The following is a 23,394-nucleotide window of genomic DNA, read 5'->3' as shown; positions in this document are numbered from 1 at the left end:
GAAAATCCAGTCTTTGTACTGAAGAACGGCAGTTCCCATAAACGTCTGAAATTTCTTTTATAATTTTCTTATAAAACATACACATATACATGTACGCCAAAGCACAACGCGTAAAAAATGCAGCACTTTCTACCAAATGAAATGCTCCTTTTGGTTATGATTTCCCCAAAATTTGATTTTTGCATTTCTGCATCCCCAAAGTGAGAATATTTCCAAGCTCAAAAGGAATGGCCATCATGGAAAAGCACTGGGCCCTACGTCTGGGCTACGGATCCAGAGAACAATGGCAGACAGGCCAGAGAAGGAACCGTCCGGGCTACCAGCTCCCCTGAAAAGTCCATCTTTGGATTTCTCAGGCACTATATTCAGATGACTTTTTCAATTAATTGCAGAAAGTCAATTAATCCCACCATTCTCTCCATACAAATCAGAAATTAGCTACAAATTTGGCAAACAAAGAATATCAAATGAGACAATGAATAAGCCAATTTCCAGCATCTAGCTAGTGGAAATGGATCACCGTTTCAATGAATAACACATTAAAAAGTCTGAAGGATCATAAATAACAGAGTCAAAACTATTATGAAGAATACTCTTCTATGAATATGCTATCAACCAGATAGGGTGTTATCTAAAAACTGCCTCATCAGCAGCACTTTCTATTACTTAAAATCCTCTAAACTAATTTTTAAATTTCCATCTAGCATCAAATCTGAGAGGCAAGGTAATATTAGACTTAGGAAACTTGGTCCTGGAATTAGATGAACTGCGTTTGAATCCCAGCTCTGTCACTAAGTGCACGAGTACTTAGCCATGTCTTCTTGAGCAAAACTCTTGAATCTTGGTTCCCTCCTCTGAGAAAGTAGCAGTTCCCACCTGACTGGGCTGCTGCAGGACCGGATCACCATTATTAATACAAATAATCCAAGGTTACATGTAATATACATTGCAAGTGTCATTTTTCACAATGTAAAAGAATCAATGATAGTCTGAGGGTTATTTATGTCTATATAAGACACAGCACTGTCTGAAAATTGCTTCCTAAGATTACGAAGTCAGGGATTTCTGTCTGTTTTGTTCACACATGCATTTCCATACCTTACAAGGGGTTCTGGCACTCAGGACACTAAATAAATATAGTGAATGAAGGAATGAATGAAAACACCAAGAACAAAGCTTTCCACTTAGCATACACTCAGTGAATTACCACCATTGTAATTAGGTGTCAATACGTTTGCAAGTCATAAAAAAGCTAAGAATGCACACACAGTTCCCTCACTGAACCAGCGCTCTCTGATACTCCCCTGTGTGCCCAGTTCGGCTGCGCTATTATACAAGGTGGAAGCCAGATGGCAGTCTGCTCTATGGCAGGAGATGTCAAGTTCTCCCACCATGCTTTGAATTTCTTCAGTTTGGGGAGAATCTCTGGTGGGTATACTTTCATAAATCCACATTCTCACATCAGACTAGTGCTGAACATTCTACTCCCCTCCCCTCAAAAAATACCAAAAAATTCCTTTTTTTTCTTTTGTTCATGGTCAACTCCAAACAGACTGTGACTGCTGCTACCACTGGAGCTAACTCTGGACAGACTCCGAGCCCTTGGTGAAACACTCTGATGCGGCTGCCTGAGGAAGTTCTGTATCAGAGAGTCTGCAGCACGTGACTAAATGCACCCTATCAGAACTACTGGCTGACACCTCAGCTTATCTCCGCTGATTAAAACAAAAACAAAACCCACTTCAGTTCAGCCACTAATCAGGGCTAAAGGAACTTTGTACTGCCTTCTTCCAACCTGCAAAAAGTTGATAACTACCCTCATGGGTGGAGGGTGGAACGTATGAAAGACAACTGGGCTTCCCCATTTCCAAGGCCAATGTGAATTCAAACACTCTCTTTAGGAATGTGCGTGAACAAAGCTTTGTACTCAGGTACCTATCTTCCTAGGCTGTATAACATAATCAGTGACTAAGGAGAGAAAGGAAACCCCAAACATGAAAACCCTGAGGAAGCTGAACCCAAGAAAATGGGCTTTGGGATTCCCTGATGGTCCAGTGGCTAAGACTTGGTGTGCCCAATGCAGGGGGCATGGGTTTGATCCCGGGTCAGGGAACTAGATCCCACATGCCGCAACTAAGACCCCAGTCTGGCTAAATAAGCGAATAAATATTCAAAGAAAAGAAAACGGGCTTCAATGGGTATTTTATGCAGATTACCACAACACATGCCACAAACAGCCTTGCTTTGTAAAGAAACAGTTTTATATCAAATATCTTACAAACTATATTATACAGTGAACACAGTTTATCCCCCAGCAGGTGTTGTTACAATATACCGAAATATCATTCAAATGTGCTGGCGTCTTCAAAACTCATTCTGCTCTGAGGGAAACCTGAGATTGTCAGGAACCACTTGGTTATTTTTTACTGTCACTTAAGAGGACCTGTGACCATTAAGACAGGTGAACAGGCAATAAAAAATACCCAAGAATATCAAGTTAACAAGCAATTGCACATGACTTAGGTGGTGCCTTTGCAAGGCAAACCAGCTCCAACATTTTGACTCAAGTAACTGGTCAATCCAGTTGAGCAAGACTTTGATCCAAACTTCTGGTTTCACCCATTTTGACACTAAACTTATCAAATAAATCTAATAAATTGTGTCATTGCATTCATCTATCTTTACAACACACTATACTCAAATGCCCAAAACTGCCTTAGAATTTTCAATTTCTTTCACCTACAGAAATCTCCTTGTGGAGGAAAACTGCAATAAACTAATAGTCTCTGGGGAAAAGAGATAAAAGAACTGAGAAGGACTGGAGAATAAATTGAATATAAAATGTCTCAACAAGATTATAGCTTTTCATCTGATGCTGTTTTCATCATTATACCAAGAGGTTTTTTAATTGTTTGATATCTAAAAGAAAAACACAGTTTTCATCTCTATATTGATCAATACACTAGTATCAGAAAGGTTCCCCCTTCAAAACATCACAGATCTGAGATTCACATATAACAGTGTATATAATACTGTTTGATGAGAGGGAAAGAAAGAAAACCAAAGGCCACAATGAAAAAGAGACTGGGCACAGTGCTCCCCCATGGATTCTCTGAGTATGTTCCCATTAGTATCATGAGTTTCCAAGAAATGTCACAATAAACACCAAGGGTATAGTTGTGCTGGTGTACACCCCAGTGAAAGATTTGGGAAGAGGGAATTAAATGCTTTAATTCTGGCCTGAAGTCAACAGCTGGGGAAGCTGAACCTCTGAAGTGACCAGACTTAGCACTAGATTCTGGGGCAGGAGGCTGCCATGGGGCTCCTGACCACAGCCCAAGGAAAAACATACCTTAAGTCTATATAAGAAATGCCTCACTATTACCAGGAACCATCAGAGAGCAGAGGCCAAATAATTAGGAAATTCTCTTTGTAGGAGCTGGGGAGGTAAGGCAAGCAGAGTCTGCCCAAAATAAGACATCCTTATTTCCCACTGCAGGCCACAACAGCCAAGGGGCCTGTCATCGTCCCAAAAGACACCCGACTTAGTAATAGCTAACTGAGCTTCACCTAGAAAAAAATGGTGGCCATTTATTCTCTCAACATCACAGAGAATATGCAATACGTGGAAAAAGAAGATTTCATTTTCAGAGAAACCTATAACCATATTTGGACACCCACTATCCTGCATTTATACTACAGAACTTCTTGATAACCAATATTTACTGAGCACTTACTATGTCCCTGGAGAAGGAAATAGCAACCCACTCCAGTGTTCTTGCCTGGAGAATCCCAGGGACAGGGAAGCCTGGTGGGCTGCCGTCTCTGGGGTTGTACAGAGTCGGACACGACTGAAGTGACTTAGCAGCAGCAGTAGCAGCTAGTGTTCTTGCCTGGAGAGTCCCAGGGACAGGGGAGCCTGGTGGGCTGCCGCCTCTGGGGTCGCACAGAGTCGGACACGACTGAAGTGACTTAGCTGACTATGTCCCTGGGAGCATTTAAAGTGCTTTAGATAAACTTGGGCTTCCCAGGTGGCTCAGTAGTAAAGAATCCTCAAGCCAGTGCAGGAGACACAAGAGACTCAGGTCTCATCCCTGTGTCGGGAAGATCCCTTGGACGAGGAAATAGATAGCAACCCACTCCAGTATTCTTACCTGGAAAATTCCTTGGACAGAGGAGCCTAGCGGGCTACAGTCTATGGAGTCGCAGAATGAGACACAATTGAGTGCGCACGCATGCATATAACCTATGTAATCCTTAGAACAAATGCAGGCTGTAGGTACTGTTCCTATCACCTTCTAACAGATTAAGACACTAAAGAGTTGGGTTATAGATCTCTTAATGAAATATCCTACAAGGGAACAAGAATAATTAATATTCTATGCTTTCTGATGCAGTTTTGAATTTAAAAGACAGTGTATTCATGTGATTTAGATAGTGATCCAAGTCACAAGTGAGCATGTTCACTCCTATTTGTACACACCCCCATTTCAACCTTGGGTCCCTCCAGTAGAGGGGCGAGAACTCTCACAGCAGAGGAAGTAGGCTCCAAGGGCACAGTCAGCACACGTGAGCACTGTGTTCATGCTGTCCCACTGCAGGCGCTGGTGTCACAGAATTAAGTTATTTCAATACTTGAAAAATGATTCCTCCTCTAACATTCAAGTAGATGCACCGAGTTTACTTCTTTTTCTTCCACTTCAAGAGCATTAATGGAAGACAGGTTGAGAGAGAGAAGTTTCAGAATGACTTATAAATGTATACTTCATGGAAGTGGCTCTATTGATGAGAAGAGAAAAATTAAGCAAGATCATGTGAGGTTAAAGGAAACCCACTTGATTATTCACTAATACCAAGTAACCAGAATCAACTCCCCAAGAAAGAAAGAGGCCTTCTCCGTTACACTGGGGTAATTCTTAAAAAAATGATGAAAAGTAACAAAGTTGCCCCTTTCCAATTAAATTACAAGGTCCATCATACTCATCTTTGATGGCATAGTTCTTAGAATGACCTGTATCTTATCCTACAAGTGTTGCCAGTAGTTCAGTGCTATTAGTTCACCGGGTAAAGAAGCTAGTTTCAAAACAAAGATTTAGGGATGCCTTACTTAATAAGGGGGAAAAAATAACCCTGCAGATAGGTGCAGCGTGATATTACTTCTACGGGAAATGCTGAAAGGGATAGCATAGAATTAAAGATCCCCATGCAGCTTCCCTCCCCAACAGAGAAGCTGGAACAAACAACTCTCAATCATTCACTCTAACGGAGGGGAGAGGAACTCCAGATAATCCAAAGTGTCAAATAATCAGCTTTTGAAAGCATCCATTTTCTTTGCACTTGAATGAAGGTACATCTGAAATTGGGTGACTCACTTTGAACTAAGTCTTAAGACCCTGTGAGACAGTTTTCAGAAAGGACTAGAAAGGAGCCCAGTGTCTTGTTGTCCTTTATCCAGTGTCTCCCAACAAGATGGCTGGGAAGGAAATTGAGCCTGATCTTGATCCTGCTGAGGGTAGGGAGTGCTCAGATGCGAGGCATCCTGACAGCATGCCAGGCAAGCGGGGAAGGGCTGATAATAAAGTAACAATTCTGCACATTTCATCATGTGAGCTCAGCAACGGAAGATGCCCAGAGAGAGACACCAGGTAGACCGGAGTCACTTGGGGTACCTATGACTCGTTTGCCAAGAAATGAGGTCGTAGTCTGGCTCCCTGCCTTCCTTCACAGCATTTGTTACAGGTTATACTTATATATTGAGGTGCATAGTTTGATTAATGTCTTTCTGTCTCCTTCTTTGGTTTAATTAGGAGGGCAGGAGAAATTTTCCTCACCCCTTTACTCTCTCCCTCAGAATCTAGCACGCTGCCTAGATCACAGTAAGAGTTCAGTTAATATTTGCTGAGCAACTGCATGGAATAGAAAAAATAAGTGCTATTAGCAAATCTGAAAGCAAGAGTTTGGAAGTAGAGAGTCAATCCATAGATGATGCAGAGCTGCAAGCACCATGAAAAATACCAACAGGTTCCTGCTCTGTAAAGATTAACACAGAAACAAAAGCATGATCATTACTACTCAATTATCTCTCTTTCTTTGCCTATGACGATATAGCAATCCAATACTGTGACTGTTTGCTATTTAGTTGCTAAGTCGTGTCCAACTCTTCTGCAACCCCATGGACTGTAGCCCACCAGGCTCCTCTGTCCATGGGATTTCCCAGGCAAGAATATTTGAGTGGGTTGCCATTTCCTTCTCCAGGGGATCTTCCCGAACCAGGAACTGAACCCACATCTTCTGCATTGGCAGGTAGATTCTTTACAACTGAGCCACCTGGGAAGCCCTCAATACTATGGCAACAATCCATTCACTAAAAGCCAGAAGCTCAAATTTGAGTCATTAGCTTTTAATCACAAACAGAATATGAACTGTGATGTTAAAAACACTAACAGTGACCTTTTTGTTACAGACTCCACAGAATAAACTTCAGGATTCAGTTCAGTTCAGTTCAGTTGCTCAGTCGTGTCCGACTCTTTGCGACCCCATGAATCGCAGCACGCCAGGCCTCCCTGTCCATCACCATCTCCCGGAGTTCACTCAGACTCACGTCCATCGAGTCCGTGATGCCATCCAGCCATCTCATTCTTGGTCGTCCCCTTCTCCTCCTGCCCCCAATCCCCCCCAGCATCAGAGTCTTTTCCAATGAGTCAACTCTTTGCATGAGGTGGCCAAAGTACTGGAGCTTCAGCTTTAGGATCATTCCTTCCAAAGAAATCCCAGGGTTGATCTCCTTCAGAATGGACTGGTTGGATCTCCTTGCAGTCCAAGGGACTCTCAAGAGTCTTCTCCAATTAGGAAAAACTAAAACTTCTATTTCATGGGTCCACCTATGGAATACAGGCTTCCCAGGTAATGCTAGTGGTAAAGAACCTGCCTGCCAATTGCAGGAGACATAGAGACACTGGTTCCATCCCTTGGTTGGGAAGATCCCTGGAGGAGGGCAGGGCAACCCACTCCAGTAGTCTTGCCTGGAGAATCCCATGGACAGAGGAGCCTGGTGGGCTACAGTCCATAGGGCTGCAAGGAGTTGAACACGACTGAAGTGACTTAGCACGCACCTACAGAATATTACAGAATTGTATCTGTTTGCCATGTGTCAACTTTAAGTTAGCAATTGGGAGCTGGAATTTTGCAAAGTCTATAATGGGACCTTGACAAGAAAATTTGGTATTTCTCACCAAGGAAATGTCGAAATGCAAACCCTGACTCATCCCTCGTTCACCTTCACAATAAGGGGAGCTATCTTATACCAAAGAAATCAGGTGCAGAAGGCACCTTCTCAATCATTTATTCCTCCTCCTTAATTATGAAACAGGTATGAGAAGTCAGGAGCCATGAAATTAATTATTTTTCGAAAAACATTTTGTTCCATTATTCCGTGCAGAGAAAAAAAAGATTAAATGCTGCCAGTCCTCAATCTTCACAATTTTAAAGCCTTCCTGCTCATGTCTGTACCCAGACCCATCAGGACTGACCATGAAAATAGAATAGCCACCAAGAACTATATTACCAGACTACCTAAGCTTCAAAGAGGATCTAATATATTCACAGGTCTACACGGAAGCAGGTTACCCTTGAAGTAAGAGATACGATCTGCAGAACAGAGATTGTACATCTTACCCTCACTTCTCATGATAATTCAGATTATTTTACATAAGACTACTGTTTCCTGTAATGACCTAAAACTCCGACCTGCACATTTACCTTACTGTCACACTAGGGCAGCTGAACTGAATGAACAATCCTGGCAACAGCTGTCTGTCCAAACAGGCTGAAATATGTTACTAAAAGTATCTCAAAGCTCTCTCTTACATCTTCCTCTAGCTCCTTTCAATCTGAACAAGGCATTTTGGTTTTCATTTTTCATTCCAGTTTCTTAACTCAGCAGTCCCCGGCCTACGCATTGCACTTGAGTAAACCCTTCTTTGGGCCACGTTTTTCCCTTTCCTATCGACTGTGTGTACTTAGTTTTTTAATATTGTGTCAAACAGTGGAAATAGGAATTGAATATACATTCTGTCCATCTCCAATATGTTGTCTAGTACGCCTCATCAACCCATTTATGTCAGCAGTGTTTACAGTAAAATCATCTAAGTCTTCCATTAGGGTAGTTAAGAAGTACTCATTACAGGGCAAGACAGGCCTAAAACTGGTCCCCAACACACATCCCCAGCTCAGCCACAGGCATCCGCGTACTCACCTTCTTCTTCCTCCTCCTCTTCTTCTTCTCTTTGGCCGCCTGGGCTTGCTTGTGCTCCCAAACCAGGTTAGTCAGGTTGGCCACATACTCATCAGTTTGCTGCAAGAGGTATGCTAAACGTCTGTCTTTCTTTTGATCAATCAGTTTTCTATAGCCCTCTTCATCTTCAGCCTATTAAGGAAAGAAGAGTGTGACGAGAACATAATAAAAGTTTGTGGACAACACCTTTTCCCACACATCCTTCCCCTGACGGTCTGAACTTTGGTGGTGCGTGCAGCAAACTGAATGATTCCAGCCTCCCGAGTCCGCGAACCCTGGTGGGGACTGATGACTACATCCCAAGAACGGGGGTTCAGGGCCAGATCAACACATGTAACTACACAATTTGTGTGCTGTGATCAAGCACTTCGAGCCAACTTTCCATGCTTCTTTATTTAAACTGCACAAACAGTGTTAACAATTTGATGATTCACCGTCTGAAGCTTACCCTTAACTTTGTGTTGGAAACTGTCAAACATAATCAAAAGCAGAGACAAAGTAGTAAACTCGCTCATATAACCAACAGCAACCAACACAATTAACTCGTGATGACGTGATGCCTCGTTTCACTGCTGCCCTTCCCCCACCTCTGCCCTGTAATTCTGAACTGAATGGTCCTGAAGCAAATTCCATAATAGCTTTTCATTCGTAAGTATTTCCATAAGTGCTTCCAGAGGCAAAGAACTGAATAGGTTTTGAACAAATAATTTCTGATACTTCAAAGCATGACAGACACTGTGGTTGATAGCAAAGGTCAAGTTGTGGGGATTTTGGTCCCAGATCAGCACTGCATGGTGTGCCCAGGTGACTGGAGACAAGTCATTTAGCACCTGAAGCCTGAGAGTGCTGAGCCATAAAACAGACACAGTACTTCCCATTAAGCAACTTATGAGGTTAAATGGAATAAAAACTCTGATGGACTCTGGGTTGTTTCAAAAGAAATCTTTTTTATACCTTCCAAGAAAAGGACATCTCCAAAATATTTTCTTCACGTGATGCAGGATAAAAGTAACACACGGCAAAATCTTTAGAAGGCAGCTCCATTATAGAGGAGCTTGGGTTTTCAGTCCAAGGGTGTCCCTCCAGCACTTGCCGGAGCGACAGCAGCTTCATCACTCCTCCTGGCTGCTGTCTGCCCCGTGGATGAACATGAACCTCGAATGCTATTATAACTCTAATTGCTTTTGGTTATGGTTGATCTCACTTGAAGAAAGAGTGATAAAAAAAAAACTTCAGTTTCTCTGTTATCTGTATATTCCATCATTTAATTGCAAAAATTAATGATTTGCAAATGCCTAATCATTAGTGTCAAACCAATCTGTTACTGAAGTTCTAATATAGTCTCACTTCAGTTGAATCAGACAAATTTGATTGCTTACTGCTCAGATGACTATAAAATGGTCTCCCCAGCTAGTTAGCAATCTCTGAGACAGTCCCCTCCCGTCCAAAACAGGAGCGGGAGGCAGGAGAAGATGACAAGATTTAGCAGTACCTGGACACAGAGCATTTTAAAATATGTTGTTTACTCTCTGAAATCCAAAGGAAAATTAATGACCAAAAAATGCAAACTATAATACCAGCCAGGAAGACAGTGTCACTTGGAATTTTTCAGGGACGTAATTACAGGTTGACGCTAATGATTTTATCTTCATCCAATACTCAGGCATTACATCCCACAAAGAATATGCAGGTCTCCTATCAATATACATCACACACACTTTTCCAAAATCCATGGTGCGCTCTGAGATTTGATTCCAAAAATAAGTGGCCAATAAAAGCAAATATGTAGGCCTAAGATATAAACCAATTCCTTCTGTGTTTATATATCCATTAAAAAGTAACGGTAGAAATGGAATGACCCATGAACAGCATTCCAGAATAACACAGCTGTAACAAAAAAGCAGTATTTCAAAATTAACTGAAAAATCACTTTTTAAACTGTTAAAGAAACATTTCCACCATTAAAAAAAAAAAAAAAAAAGATAGGCAGCATAAGCATCAGAGACTTCAAAAAAAAAAAATCTTCCTAGATTCCAAGACACAACTTAATGAGATATTCATTCAAAACAACTTGTGTCATTAGTCTCAAAGAAGCACTATTTTTTAAACCACTTTTTAAATACCATGCTGCATTTTCTTTGCTAATATATCATTCAAGATTTTTTCATTAATGTTAGTCTTTTTCTTCTCACTGGAATTTTTCACAGTGCTTTAGTATTGATATTACACTTGCTTTAGAAGACGATTTTAGGAGTTTTCTTCTTTTTCTATTCCATGAAACAATTTAACTTAGGCCCTCCATATCTGTGGTTTCTGCATCCAGATGCAGAAGGCTCACTGTCCTATGCCATTTCATGTAAGACACTTGAGCATCACGGATTTTGGTATCTGGTGGGGTCCTGGGACCAATCTGTGGATACCAAGGAATAATTGTATGGTAGGGTGATCATCTTAAAGATTTGGCAGAAATCACAGTGAAATATCCAGGGCTTTCTGCTTTTGGCAATGGGAGAAAAGGAGAGAATAAGAGAAAGGAGGCACTACCTTAAAAAGAACTGCCACTTCCATCCTTCCAGGTCTGGTTATCAAAACTCCTAAAAAACAGAGAGCCTATCTTCACATGAGAAGCTACCATCTGCCTGGCAGTGCCAGGGCCACCCTAGGACATGGAAACACTGTACTCATCAGTGGTAGCCCTTGACTACTGGCATCGTGTTGTCTAGGGAAAAGAAAGTGTTTTTACCTTATCCCTGTGAAGTTCAAAGGAATGGATTAGTATATTTGATAAACAGCTTTTACGTTCTCCTTCTACCACGGCATGTTTAACATTCTCAGTGCAGATGGCTGCAAGCAAAGCATTTTCCTGAATTCCCGTAGGCAGGGTCCTTACCATCAGCCTCCGCATTCTCTCCTTCTCAATCCGCTCTGTCTCTTTCTTCTGCTCCCTTTCGGTGTTGGCGTGCCAGGTGGCCACTGCTTTGGAAAGCTTCTGGATCTTGCCAGCCACAGACCGATGATACTCCTTAAAGTCTTTTGCATGTTGCAAAATACTGTTCAGGTATTCCTAAAGGATCCACAGCAGGGAGAAGAGAAGGCTGAACATCCAGTTCCCAGTGAAAGTTTCCACCCAGTCCAAGAAAACTTGCAGTGTGTCCTGAACAGCAATGGGGGACTAGAACCTATTTGGGATGGGCGCACTGGTGTGTCTCCACAGCTGAGGTGTGGGCTACGGGGTGGTGGGAGAGAGTGCCAGCCTGTAGAAAAGACGCCTCCCAGGTCCTGAGGGTGTGGTCACATGAAAATGAAAAGATCAGAGATTGAGAGGGACCTACAAGATGGTGATGATGCAATTTAAAGCAAATCACTCTCGAATAAACCCCAAGGAAACAGGTATTCTACTGAGAGGACAAACAGCTGAATCACGTTATGAAAGTAGTGCTTAAATTGTCACCCAAAATGAGTTTTATAGGAAGCTAAAATGGCCACACATCATTTGTATCCAGTTCTTAAAGAAGGGGAAACACATAACCTTATTTACACTAAAGTCCAACACTTTGCAAAACAAAATCAAGCAAGGCACTAAATTAAGCTCAGAAAAACAAAATTTATAGGATTATGACAAGAGAATCAAATCCTACATCAAAATATTTCCAAATCTCTGGAAAGGAATGTTTTAAAATATCTACCCTTGTGAAACCTCCAACTGGGCCCTTGAAAAGCCCAGGATACTATATTTATATTTGTTATAAAAATAAATGCTTGCCCTCTTCTTTCCAAGCTCCCTCTCCCCTAGGATTGTGTCCTAGGAAACCTTCCTGCACCCACCTCCTCGGCAGCATCCCATGGGGTTATGACTATGACACTCGATTGGAATTCAGAGAGCACTGCCCTCGCCCCTCATCCTGTACTGACTGTTCCCGTGTCCTCGGGGAGGTCACCTCTCTGCTGGGCCTGTTGTCTCATCTATGAGACGGTGTGGCCGGACCGCCCGGGATCCCCTCTGTGATGTCCCCACCGCCCGCAGGGGCCCATCTCCCAGGGGCTCTGACTCGGCCCGTCGCGTGGTGGGGCCCGAGTACCTGGTGCTTCTGCCTTCGCTTCCGCTCCTGCTCGATCTTCTGCTGCTTCTCCAGCTTCTCCGTCATGCGGGCTTCCCTCAGGGTCTGGCGCTTGCTCCGCTTGTAGGCTTTGGAGTTGAGGGCCGTCTCCAGGGTCGTGTCCCGTCGCATGCAGGCCACCACCTCCTGCCGCAGCTGTCGGGAGGGCAGTGGTTAGAACATCTCCCCTGACGGAGGCCAGACCCCTGTCCCCCTGCCCTCGGTTTGGTGGAGCCGAAAAGGGACTCCCCGAGTTTCTCCATCACAGCTGGCCTGCTATAAACACAAGGCCTACATCACGCCAAGGGTATAGGGTATGTTCAGAGACGCTCAAAGTTTCCTTTCCAAAAATTTCAGATAAGAAGCCAAGTACAGCACTGTCTACAGTAAATAAGTAGAGAATGTCTAGGTTTTTAAACAAATCAATTCATTCTAATTATTTTAATGATATTAATTAGTTAATAAGCTTTAAAATTTTTTTTTACTTCATTTTAAGTGCCATGCTAACATTCTCTTTGTGTTTAAAGATTAACGTTGATGACACTGGGCAAAAAGAATAGAACTGCTTCCTGTTCATATGAAGTAGCTGTAGATACCAAAAAATGTTAATTCACTGTCTCACATAAAAATGGGAAATACTAGTTTTGGCTTCCTCTCACTCCTAACAATGATGTTTGAAAGGTATTTATTTATTTATTTTTACTATATCATGGACTTCTTTCAGATTATCATAAATATAACACCTCATTCATATCATATGTTACATGGTGGTAGAAAGTGAGGGCTGGAAACATGCATTGAAATAATAATTTGATTGAATCTGAAATCAGCATCCATTACAGTTAATATCATTGGAAAACTCCATAGATAACAGGTTTTTCAATAAAATGAAGCAAAAATCAGAAACCAATCAGAATCCAGCATAGCAAAGCTAATTTGAATGTAATCTTATTCCTGAAATTATAGTTGATTGATAGTCATTTAATAAAATTGTATTAAATGGCTTATAAAGTTACCTACAAGAAACAAACAAATGGAATGCACAGTTTTTGTTTTTTTTATTAAGCTCTAATCTACTCACACACCTACAGCCAAGTAGCCGCCAGCCACCATGATGCCCTCTTGTGATATTATAACCAACAAGGCAAACGTATTTCCAGGTTCACATGATAACAGCAAGACAGTTGGCCATGGCATTTTATTCACATCCTCCAACAGACCAAGTCATGCAATTCAATCCTTCCAAACTACTTTTGCTCGTTAATAATTCATTTTGCATGCCCGAGTCCTTCCCCAAACAAGCCCATCTGACTGGCCAGGAAGCATTCCTTTTCCCCTTTGGCTAAATGAGGCTGTGTGACAATTAGGGGACCAAGGCAAAACTTGCCAAAGTGAACATTAGCTCTACTTCATCCCCCTAGTCTCCTACAGATTTAGCAATTGTAAAATAGATCGCTATGCTTGCCTTTATTAATCAGTGACTACTAAGACCATAGCAAGAACAGTAACTACAAAATCACTGATGAGTCAGTGCTGGGGTCTGACGTGATCAGATGCTGCAAAAGTAGGTGTTGATGAATAATCTGCAGTTACAAAACACAGTTTTATGTATTTGTATAAACAATGAGCTACTAATTTAGTTAAGGGCCTTTCATATTTGTTAAAATAATTTGCACAGTCAGAGCTAAGGGTTTTATATTTCTCTTTACAAAGAAGCTCTGATCTATCACCTTCCTGTTTTCCTTTGAAATCATAAAGACAAACATGAGCTGCTCCATCTGTTCTCAAGGTTTCATCTACAGTAACAAAATGCCATAAGTCAGACTTTGGAAACCATAATATGGGAGAGAAAAAAATGTCTCTGATGTACAGAAGAGGAAAAATAGAATAATAAGCAGTTCATCTTCATTACTTTTCAGTTCTGTGCTGCTGGTCGGAAAGATACACTCTTTCACTAAATTTATATCTTTTTAACGATATTGAACAGACTTAAGGAAACGCACAGTTCACACTCTGGAACAATTACATTCATTTCCTGTACCTCAGATGCGCTGGGGAAAAGTTATTACCTGACGCTGGAAATTGAGTAACCGAAGTGCTTTCAGTTCCACGGTTGCTTTGGTTCGTAAGTCTGGTGGCAAAGAGCCAGGCAGATTTTCCAGCTCCTGTATCCTATGGGCTATGCGAGCCTGAAGTCTAAAGGAGACGATAAAATGGGGGAGGGGGAGGGGAAAATAAATGTTATAGCCTTGTCTTAACTGAGAGACAACAGTCTCAGGTTTACGTTCATGGCAGAACACCTTGCAGATACTGATGGCAAATTTCTGACACCCAAACAGATTATCTGATGTTAAGCACAGAAAGGCTCCCTTTGCACTAATGCACACAGGTGCTATATTACTTAACACTTCTGGCCTTCTTCACAACCTGTCTCTAACAGCCAGGAAGGAAGGCTTGGGGTACACGTAGGAGCAAAGTCAAAGTCCCATGGCTCCCTCTGAAGAGAGAGAGAGAGTGACAGCCGGGGAAAACCTGACTTGCTCCCAGCCAGAGCACAGAGCTGAGACAACAGAGTTCTCTTTCCGACTTCTAGCTCTGTCCTGAGGCAGTGGGGCCACTGGCCCTCCCTTCCAAGATGCTGATGATGACAGGCATTCACGCTGAGTAAACGAGAACAGTTTTAGGTGCTGAGGCCACAGAAATCAGCCAACCCAAAACTTTCAGAGAGAGAGAAAGAGCCTTGCCAACCACAACCATTTCCTCTGTGAGCAATGCTTGCTTGAGAAAAGACAAGAAAAGGCAAATCAGACATAAAAAAAAAATCTGGTTTGGGGTGGCAGTAAATAGTAAACAGCATGTGAAAACTAAGAGTTTCTAGAAAAGGACAGTCAAGCAATTTCAGTCCAGCCATCATTAAAAAAAAAAAAAAAGAACAGAACTGTAGGTACTTCTTCATAATAGAGGCAGAACAGAAAAGACATCCCACTTAATTTATTTACGATACTGTTAGTATAAGTCACAGAAACTGGTTTTAGAGTTCACCTGGGTCCTATGCTTACAAATAATGACCTGCTATTTAAATCTATTTTTAGAATCAGTTCAGTTTAGTTCAGTCACTCAGTCGTGTCCGACTCTGCAACCCCATGAATCACAGCACGCCAGGCCTCCCTGTCCTTCACCATCTCCCGGTGTTCACTCAAACTCATGTCCATCAAGTCGGTGATGCCATCCAGCCATCTCATCCTCTGTCATCCCCTTCTCCTCCTGCCCCTAGTCCCTCCCAGCATCAGGGTCTTTTCCAGTGAGTCAACTCTTCGCATGAGGTGGCCAAAGTATTGGAGTTTCAGCTTTCGCATCAGTCCTTCCAATGAATATCCAGGACTGATCTCCTTTAGGATGGACTGGTTGGATCTCCTTGAATCACCTTCCCTCAAATTTGGAGGCAAACTGTCTTGGAATAATAGATTTTGACAAAGAAAGAACAGCAAATGGTAGTAAGTTAAACTAAACTAACAGTAACTGCACTAAGGTGCATTTAAAGTGAAAATGAAAGTTGCTCAGTTGGGTCTGACTCTTTGTGACCCCATGGACTATACAGTCCTTGGAATTCTCCAGGCCAGAATACTGGATTGGGTAGCCTTTCTGTTCTTCAGGGAATTTTCCCAACCCAGGTCTCCCGCACTGCAAGCAGATTCTTTACCAGCTGAGCCACAAGGGAAACACAGGAATACTGGAGTGGGTAGCCTATCTCTTCTCCAGCAGATCTTCCCAACCCAGGAACTGAACCTGAGTCTCCTGCATTGCAGGTGTATTTAAAGCACAATTTAATTTTCTCTCTCTCTCCCCCCCACACACATATACATCTACAAGGTAAGTCTATAACAGCACTATGTTACTGAGAAAACTGAAGTTCAGAGATACTAAGAAACATCTGGACTTCACAGAGCCAGTAAAGGAGAGAGCCAAGATGAAAATCCTCACTGGCTTTATACCAGCACCCCTGCAACAACACCACAGATAATCAAAGTACACTTTCTACTGCAAACTCTCATGGAACTCAACTACAGAAGTTGATAACTAAACATTCTGTTTAAAATTAGTTTCATGCTTTTATCAACCTTTATGATGCCATATATTGATACGAAAAAGAAAACCTTCTGTGTCTTGGACACTGCAAAATATCTTAATAGTTCATATAGCCCAAGTATCAAAATGCGTACGTGTGTGTGTGTGTGCTAAGTCACTTCAGTCATGTCCAACTCTTTGCAACTGTATGGACTGTAGCCCACCAGGCTCCTCTGCCCATGGGGATTCTCCAGGCAGCAATACTGGAGTGGGCTGTCATGCCCTCCTCCAGGGGATCTTCCCAACCCAGGGATGGAACCTGCATCTCCTGCATTGGAAGGTGGCTTCTTTACCACTAGTGCCACCTGGGAAGCCCAGGTATCAAAATGAGGGCCTTTTTTTTTTTTTTTAACAAAAATTACAGCTGTCTGCTTTGACAAAGAAAAAAAAAAAAAACGTTTCTCAAACCTTTAAAAATAATGATAAAGGAAATGTGTCATTTTTTTACTGACCTCACTTGGTTGCTCAGACAGTAAAGAATCTGCCTGCAATGAAGCAAACCCAGGTTCGATCCTTGGGTCTAGAAGATCCCGTGGAGAAGGGAATGGCTACTCACTCCAGTATTTTTGCCTGGAGAACTCCATGGACAGAGGAGCCAGCCTCGTGGGCTTCAGTCCACAGGTTACAAAGAGTCTGACATGACTGAACAATGAACACTCTCATGAAAATAACATTATGATAGATTCCTCTTTTATTGGGTATATATGTGTGTTATTCTGATTTACTGAATGATTTATTATCATCACATGTTACTAGTTATCATGTTATTTCAACAATGCATACCAACATAAACAATAGTACTTGTAAATGGTTTTACCATGCAATAGACTAAAAACGTATTAGGTTCAAACAGTAACAATAAACATTCATCAATTTATTTTCGATCAAATTGTTCAAACTCTCCCAACCTTCTTCCACATTCCTTTTACTATTGATACTCATGGGATTCTAATCATGGTTTTTAACTTTTCTCTATATGAAACAAACATCTACTTCCTTTATCCAATTCAATTTCTTAAACATGCACATGGCCCCAAATTCCCAAATCTAGCAACAGGTGATGCATCTTAACAATTAAGTTATTAAGAGAAAAATCTATTACAGAGTTTTTTCAAATATATAATTTAAAGGGGAAAAAAGGAAACTGAAAGAATTCTAACTGTATAGAGTTAAGGCCATACTAAGGGAAATTTAAATACTGTAGCGGGGTGAGATAAAGGCCAATGGTATGGTTATTCTGCTTCTTTGGTTCTATATTTATTGCAGTCCTCTTTCATCTGAATAACCCAGAATTCAAACTATCCCTTGGCTTTGTGTTTTACTCTCCTTGACAAAGTGGGCCAAGTGCTGTATTAGAGGAATGGGTGCTTTTTCCTTAATCGTCTAAATGACTGTGGAACTAGGGCTAAATTAATAATCTTAGGACAACTGGCCTGACTGTGTAGAGATTAAATCACACTGGACCAGGAGGGTGGAAGTTGCAGAGTGGAGAGGAGAAGCAGGGAGGTGAGAAGGTGGGGAGTTGGGTAGGTGGAGCATGGGGTCACCTGGAAGTGGGAGTCGGTGGGGAGCTGGGAAGGGAAGCCCCTGAAATGATGGCCTTCTCCAAAGGACCTAGTAATTTGTCAGTGAATCTCAGATCCTCCAGGACAAAAGACTCTTTCTTTTATGGAAGGGAGGCAAGAAGTACAGAGCGCAAACTATAGGAGAAGAGGAAAGGTAGATTCTGACATACAATTATATGCATCCAATTCAGCACGTGGGGAGAGGGAGAAGCAAAGGGACAGGAGGGGCTTCTTTTACATAGAGAATTTTATCTTTGTGTGGTGGTGGCTGTTAATAGAAATCTTCATTTTAAATAATGCTCCTCTCCAGACAATTTCATCTTCCCATCAATGGAATTCAGCAGGTAGTCCGATAAAGAGATTCAGGATTCTAAACTTCCGGAAACAACAACAGATGTAATATTGCATAACTGCAGGAGACTCATTTAGTGTCCTCACAGGTACAGAAAATTGAAGCAGAATTAGGTCACTCAGGTTTTTCATACAGATTGAACAGTAAATCAAGAGGGGTTACTGTTCTGGCAAGAAAAAGAGTTCCATTAAAGGCGACAGATATTTGTTCAGGTCCAGAGGAGAAGTTTATGATTCCTGTAGGAGAGTTATTTGAACAGAAAATGACACTGGTACATTTTGTTCCTTCCAGGAGCTGAGTGACACTTTTTAAAAGAAAGAGAGAGGGAGACTGACTTTTGGTAACTCTGCTGATGAAGCGGCTCTTGGCAATTTTTGAGAAGGAATTTTCAGGGTTGTAATGGAGGCCAGGGCAGTACAAAAAACACTAGGCTGGCTTCCCGAAGCCGAGGGACTAGTATGCTGTTTTCATACTAAATTCTGACTTGATACCAAAGAGGGCTCACATCATTCAAAGATACTCTTCTCAAATAAATCCCTTTCAGTGTGAAATATATTTCTTTCTCATGTAACATCTGTAGAATTTACATGCTAACATTATAATTCCTGGAGCACTTCTGATCAATTCTCTAACTCTAGGTGGAAGAACGGAGGTGAAGTATATTGATAAGGGCAAAGAAAGTATGCCAAAATACCAAAAAAAAAAAAAAAAAGGTACTGACACTACAGAGAAAAGCAATAAAGTTCCATCATAAGGAAAAGACGGTCTAAAAGAAAGGATCCAATTTAAATGAGAACAAAGCGTTTTTAACTGAAGAGCTGATACAGATCTGAGGCAGAGTGTTCACATGCAGAAACTTACGTGTGCTATTACTGAAAAAGCAAAGTTAATTTTGTCAAAATTCTGATTTCATGATGAACAGGAAGAGCAGCCAAGTGACTTAAAAGTAAAAAAAAAAAAAAAGATTCTTACAATTTTCTTTCATTTTTCATAGACAAGGTAAGTGATATTACAACAAAGAAATGAACATCTGGTTAAAGAATTTCTGAAAAATGATTTTTGCTCAAACCAAGTTTATAAAATTATAAAAGAGACTTAAAAAAAAAAAAGACCTTGCTCAAATCCTCAATCAGAAGAGAGAGTTACACTGGACTCTTCCTATCAGTGCTAAAGGGTAATAAGTAAGCCATTCTCTCAAAGAGGGGGAAAGCGGGGTTTTAGCTGTCTTTTACAAGGGCCTAAGGGACTTAATCTAACCATTTTTAAGGAATACATTTAACTAATTTCTGCAATTGGATAATTTATCTTCATATAGGCAGAAGTCAGCTCTTTCTCTGTAACTAAAGAAGATAAAAGATACCCCTGCAAAACTCTGCCAGTATAAACCTAGCTTCTCAAGACAGCCATGGGAGATTTCAGGCCAAAACACCCACCAGCTTTTTGAACCCAGGGTTGCCAGATCAGTCACTTCAAAAGCCAGGCAGCTTAACAGAAGAGGAGACATGTTATCAAGTAATAATAATAACATGACAATTAGCCATTCCACCACCTCTGCAATGCTTATAATTCAGAAGATACTGATGGGCACATGTTTTTAACTTGATACAGGTATGGAGGACAAAACCTTTCCACATACTAGAACAGGCTAAACAGTAATAATTAATACCGTGTACTTTGGGAGATCATCCATTAAGATCATTTCCCAGAAAAGTGTTAAAATGATCTTGTTACAAGAAAACCCTGCAAATACAGGTCTGGTAAAAATGACAAAGAAAATTTAGGACTCAGTAAGCACACACACACACACCCCCCTCATAATATAGGCTGAAGAAAGAAAAAAATATGAGGAATTAATGCTTTTGAACTGTGGTGTTGGAGAAGACTCTTGAGAGTCTTTTGGACTGCAAGATCAAACTAGTCAATCCTGAAGGAAATCAGTCCTGAATATTCACTGGAAGGACTGATGCTGAAGCTGAAGCTCCAATACTTTGGCCACCTGATGTGAAGAACTGACTCACTGGAAAAAACCCTGATAGTGGGAAAGATTGAAGGCAGGAGGAGAAGGGGACGACAGAGGATGAGATGGTTGGATGGCATCACTGATGCCATGGACATGAGTTTCAGCAAGCTCCAGGAGTTGGTGATGGACAGGGAAGCCTGGCATGCTGCAGTCCGTGGGGGTCACAAAGAGCTGGACACGACTGAGCAACTGAACTGAACTGAAGGAAAAAAAAACCCAGATGCATTTCTAGGTACAGTGTCTGTGTTATATGGGGTTCATGTGATTCAACAAAGGGACTGGCAGCTCCGTATGGTCAAGGTAGGGAAAAAATGTTAGCACTTAGGAAGTCAGAATTTTAAACTATACCCCACTATCCCATTTATTGTCTTTTAAAATGGCTTTTGGCTTTTTTATTCAATAGCAACATAAAGAAAGGACTGAATATGAATATTTTTTCTGCCCCAAATGAGTATACAGTGCTGATATTTGACTTTTATACCACACAGAAATTACTCACCCAACAGAATCTGCCTATCAACACTGAAATATCAATTGATGATGAATATCTAGCTCTCTAGGGATACATGAAAAGCTGGAAACAGCAATATAAAAGCTCTTAATTGAGGATTAATAATAGCAGTGAGAATAAAGTTATACTCTTTATCCAAAAAGCTATACACATTTAATGGCAAGTTACTGCGATTTCTTTCAGAGCAACTCTCAAAACTAATAAATTAGTATTTTAATATAATAATAGATAAGTAGTCATGTGTTTTACAATAAAGAGTAAGGTAATGTTTTTAAAGGGATCCTAGACATTATTTTTTTTCCTGGGCTCCAAAATCACCCCAGATGGTGACTGTAGCCACAAAATTAAAAGACGCTTGCTCCTTGGAAGAAAAGCTATGGCAAATCTAGACAGCATATTAAATAGCAGAGACATTACTTTGCCAACAAAGGTCCATCTAGTCAAAGTCATGGTATTGCCAGTAGTCATGTATGGATGTGAGAGCTGGACCATAAAGAAGGCTGAATGCCAAAGAATTGATGCTTTTGAACTGTGGTATTGGATAAGACTCTTGAGAGTCCCTTGGACTACAAGGAGATCAAACCAGTCAATCTTGAATATTCATTAGAAGGACTAATGCTGAAGCTGAAGCTCCCAATACTTTGGCCACTTGATTCGAAGAGCCTATTCATTAGGAAAGACCCTGATGTGGGGAAAGACTGAAGGCAGGAGAAGGGGACGAGAGAGCACGAGATGGCTGGATGGCATCACTGACTCAACGGACATGAGTCTGAGCCAGCTCCAGGAGACGGTGAAGGAAGGACAGGGAAGCCTGGGGTGCTGCAGTCCATGGGGTTTCGCAGAGCAGGACACGAGTGACTGAGCAACAAGACATTAGTTTGGGCTTCCAGGTGGCACCAGCGGTACAGACCCCGCCTGCCAATGCTGGAGACGAAAGAGACTCTTGTTAGATGCCTGGGTCAGGAAGATCCCCTGGGGGCGGGCATGGCAACCCACTCCAGTATTCTTGCCTGGAGAATGCCCATGGACAGAAGACCCTGGCGGACTACAGTCCGTCCACAGGGTTGCAAACAGTCGGACATAACTAAAGCAACATAGCACGAAAGCACAGACATTATTTCCTAACATTCCCTATAATGTTTAACCCCTCATTGTCTTAAGTCAAATCACACTTGGGAAATAATAATAATAGCTAATATGTATTGAAAGCCTTTGTGTAATTTTATCTTCTCCCTATAAAAGATGATATTGCATAATACCTTCTTTTAACATAAGGGGAAACTGAGTCACAGAAAACAGATGTACCTTGAGGAAGGCAACACAGACACTCAGTGGCGGAGAACACTTTTTGGCTAACTGTCGAAACCAAGGCTTCCCTGGTGGCTCAGCTGGTAAAGAATCCGCCGGCAATGCAGAAGACCTGGCTTTGATCCCTGGGTTGGGAAGATCCCCTGGGGAAGGGAAAGGCTTACCTACTCTAGGATTCTGGCCTGGAGAACTCCATGAACTATATAGTCCATGGGGTTGCAAAGAGCCGGACACGACTGAGTAACTTTCACACACACGTACACCCGAATCCATGATCTTAGCTTCATTTTATCTTGACTCAGTTCTTCCTGGACTCATTTTTTTTTACTGAAATCAACCATTTAGGATCTACTAACTACTGGATCATGTAAAAAGCAAGAGAGTGCCAGAAAAACAACTATTTCTGGTTTACTGACTATGCCAAAGCCTTTGACTGTGTGGATCACAATAAACTGTAGAAAATTCTGAAAGAAATGAGAATACCAGACCACCTGACCTGCCTCTTGAGAAACCTATATGCAGGTCAGGAAGCAACAGATAGAACTGGACATGGAACAACAGACTGGTTCCAAATAGGAAAAGGAGTACGTCAAGGCTGTATACTGTCACCTTGCTTATTTAACTTGTATGCAGAGTACATCATGAGAAATGCTGGTCTGGAGGAAGCACAAGCTGGAAGCAAGATTGCCAGGAGAAATATCAATAATCTCAGATATGCAGATGACACCACCCTTTTGGCACAAAGTGAAGAGGAACTAAAAAGCCTCTTGATGAAAGTGAAAGTGGAGAGTGAAAAAGTTGGCTTAAAGTTCAACATTCAGAAAACGAAGATCATGGCATCTGGTCCCATCACTTCATGGGAAATAGATGGGAAATAGTGGAAACAGTGTCAGACTTTATTTTGGGGGGTTCCAAAATCACTGCAGATGGTGACTGCAGCCATGAAATTAAAAGATACTTACTCCTTGTAAGGAAAGTTATGAGCAACCTAGATAGCATATTCAAAAGCAGAGACATTACTTTGCCAACAAAGGTCTGTCCTATGGTTTTTCCAGTAGTCATGTATGGATGTGAGAGTTGGACTGTGAAGAAAGCTGAGCACTGAAGAATTGATGCTTTTGAA

The 23,394-nt window shown here is 41.5% G+C and overlaps 1 protein-coding gene across 11 annotated transcripts in view; it reads right to left on the bottom strand.

The window, feature by feature from the left end:
* Positions 1–23,394, bottom strand: part of SMARCA2 (SWI/SNF related, matrix associated, actin dependent regulator of chromatin, subfamily a, member 2) — a 176,650-nt gene that overhangs the window by 120,973 nt on the left and 32,283 nt on the right. For all 11 annotated transcript variants that reach the window (XM_060410937.1, XM_027964526.3, XM_060410946.1 and 8 more), the window contains exons 6-9: positions 14,460–14,586; positions 12,373–12,546; positions 11,184–11,357; positions 8,255–8,425 (exon numbers count right to left, since the gene is read on the bottom strand). In XM_060410937.1, coding sequence (XP_060266920.1) covers positions 8,255–8,425; positions 11,184–11,357; positions 12,373–12,546; positions 14,460–14,586 — 646 coding nt within the window. The remainder of the gene's footprint in view (positions 1–8,254; positions 8,426–11,183; positions 11,358–12,372; positions 12,547–14,459; positions 14,587–23,394) is intronic.

This window comes from Ovis aries, chromosome 2 (assembly GCF_016772045.2).
Source record: "Ovis aries strain OAR_USU_Benz2616 breed Rambouillet chromosome 2, ARS-UI_Ramb_v3.0, whole genome shotgun sequence".
NCBI lineage: Eukaryota > Metazoa > Chordata > Mammalia > Artiodactyla > Bovidae > Ovis > Ovis aries.
The sequence above is the reverse complement of the archived record's forward strand: the minus strand, read 5'-3'. Positions and strand labels throughout refer to the sequence as shown.